Genomic DNA, 2,584 nt, shown 5'->3' with positions numbered 1-2,584 from the left:
AAAAAAAAAAAGAAAACTCTATGATAATTTCTACCCTTATACAAAGTTGTCACAAAAGATTATAGAAAATCTAGAAAATACAAATAGGCAAAATGAAGAGAGTAAGAAATAATATCTATGCTCAGAGATAACTAGGGTTAACATTTTAGATTATATACTTATAGTCATTTTTCTGTACATGTTTGAGTAGCTATACATCTTTTTTTTTTGAGACAAAGTCTCACTTTATTGCCCTCAGTAGAGTGCTGTGGTGTCACAGCTCACAGCAACCTCCAACTCCTGGGCTTAGGTGATTCTCTTGCCTCAGCTTCCCGAGTAGCTGGGACTACATGTGCCCACCACAACGCCCAGCTATTTTTTTTATTGCAGTTTGACTAGGGGCCGGGTTCAAACCTACCACCCTTGGTATATGGAGCCGGCACTCTACCACTGAGCCACAGGTGCCACCCAGCCACACATTTTTAATGAGATTATAACTTTTCTGCTCTTATGTAACTGATTTTTTTCAGTCATATGAAAAGTTCCGAATGTACTATCCATCGGTAACTATATTCTTCCTATTGGTTGCATATTGATTTATTTTATATATAGTCTATAATTCTTCTAGTCAGTTCACTACTGTTAAATACTTACGTTTTCTCCAGTGAATTATTATTATAAATAATGATGCAATAAAAACCTTGCAGACCATTTTTTCACCAAACTACAAACATATTTTATTATGTATTTTCAGATACAGACATGAAATCGCACATGATGGGCAGAGGATTTACATCTTGGGAGGTGGTACTTCCTGGACGGCTTATTCCTTAAATAAGGTATTTTAAAAAAAAAAAGAAAAGAAAAAGAATAAAAAGGGAGAGGGAGAAGAATAGAGAGAGGCATATATCATACTAAGCAAGATGATCCTGTTATCTTCAGTGTTTTTATTTTTGAGCAACATACCCATCAACACCTATTTTGTGTTTGAAGTTCTTTATATTTTAAGGTCAGACTCTGTGCCCCTGTTATGCTTTCTAGTTGACAGTTGCATTTTTCACACACTGAACATACTTTATGAAAATTATCCCCCTGTGCTGGATGAGAGAAATGACTGAAAGGAAAATAGAGTAACTTAAATGGAGGAACTAATTGGAATTGGAACTAGGATTCTCAGAATGTCACATCCTTAACATTGTCAATGCTGTGTAACTAAAAAGAACAGGTTTGTTTTGGGCTGCACATCACTAACTTTAGAAAGCTGAGATGTGAAAGGCTGTAATTTATCCATCCCTGTGGCATTTCTAAAACGTTATAGTTACATATCCCAGGGAAAATATAGATGAGACTGCAGAGCTCCTGATCCACTTTGGAACCTTAATAGTCATTTTCAAGTTTTGTCAAAACTATATTCCCATGTTCCCTCACCATACTTGCTTTTTTCTGTTATAAAAATGATTCATGTTCATTGTAGAAAATGTGGAAATTGCAGAAAGGCATGCAGAAGAAAATCAGGAATTGTGTACATTTCTGTTTCTTATTCCAACTTTTTCCTTTGTTTTTTTCTGCAAGTCTTAAAAATTAAGATGATATATGTGCTTAATTTCACCTGCCTCATTCAATGCTTTGCCTTACATTAGAATTAGGAAAGATCGGAGAAAAACAAAACAAAAGAAGAAAAACTTTCCCATCAAAGTTTTCCATCAGGAATATATGTTTCCACTGGCTGTTATTAGAAGTCTAGCTTTCTGTATAGAAAATCACTGTACCTTCTGTTTAATTTTGCTGTGAATGTAAACTTACTCTAAAAGATAAAGTGTATTTTTAAAAAATCCATTTTTCACACTAGCTAAAATTATTTATCTATGTGTATATGTTCTTTTTTTCCTCTAAGATCCATGCATACAACCTTGAAACAAATGCGTGGGAGGAAATTGCAACAAAGCCCCATGAAAAAATAGGTAAATTAAAAGTATTGATTGATTTAACAAATATATATTATATTTTTACTTGTTTTCAAAAGGGAAAAGTAATTTTATTGAGTTATATGGCAAGTAAAAAATCTGTTTCTGCTGTTAGAAAATACTATATTTCTTTCTTTCTTTCTTTTTTTGAGACAGAGTCTGCCTCTGTTACTGCAGGGTAGAGTGCCATGGTGTCATTGTAGCTCACAGCAACCTCAAACTCTTAGGCTCCTGCCTCAGCCTCCCAAGTAGCTGGGACTACAGGTGCCCACCACAATGTCCAGCTAGTTTCTCTATTTTGAGTAGAGATGGGGGTCTCACTTTTGCTCAGGCTGGTCTCAAACTCCTGAGCTCAGGTGACCCACCTGCTTTGGCCTTTCAGAGTGCTAGGATTATAGGCGTGAGCCACCATGCCTGGCCAATATTGTATTTCTTTCTTTTATTTTTTTCTATTAAAAAATTTTTTTTAGGCTCAGCACCTGTGGCTCAAGTGGCTAAGGCGCCAGCCACGTACACCCAAGGTGGCAGGTTCGAATCAGCCCAGGCCCACCAAACAACAATGACAGCTGCAACCAAAAATAGCCGGGCGTTGTGGTGGGCGCCTGTGATCCCAGCTACTTGGGAGGCTGAGGCAGGAGACT

The 2,584-nt window shown here is 36.6% G+C and overlaps 1 protein-coding gene across 1 annotated transcript in view; it reads left to right on the top strand.

The window, feature by feature from the left end:
* KLHDC10 (kelch domain containing 10) overlaps positions 1-2,584 on the top strand; it is a 68,496-nt gene that overhangs the window by 56,326 nt on the left and 9,586 nt on the right. Inside the window, exons 6-7 of the mRNA XM_003803323.3 lie at positions 734-818; positions 1,874-1,940. Of these exons, the coding sequence (XP_003803371.2) occupies positions 734-818; positions 1,874-1,940 (152 nt within the window). The remainder of the gene's footprint in view (positions 1-733; positions 819-1,873; positions 1,941-2,584) is intronic.

This window comes from Otolemur garnettii, unplaced genomic scaffold (genome assembly GCF_000181295.1).
Source record: "Otolemur garnettii isolate 467f Iridium unplaced genomic scaffold, OtoGar3 scaffold00293, whole genome shotgun sequence".
Classification (NCBI taxonomy): domain Eukaryota; kingdom Metazoa; phylum Chordata; class Mammalia; order Primates; family Galagidae; genus Otolemur; species Otolemur garnettii.
This window is presented reverse-complemented; position numbering and strand designations above follow the sequence as displayed.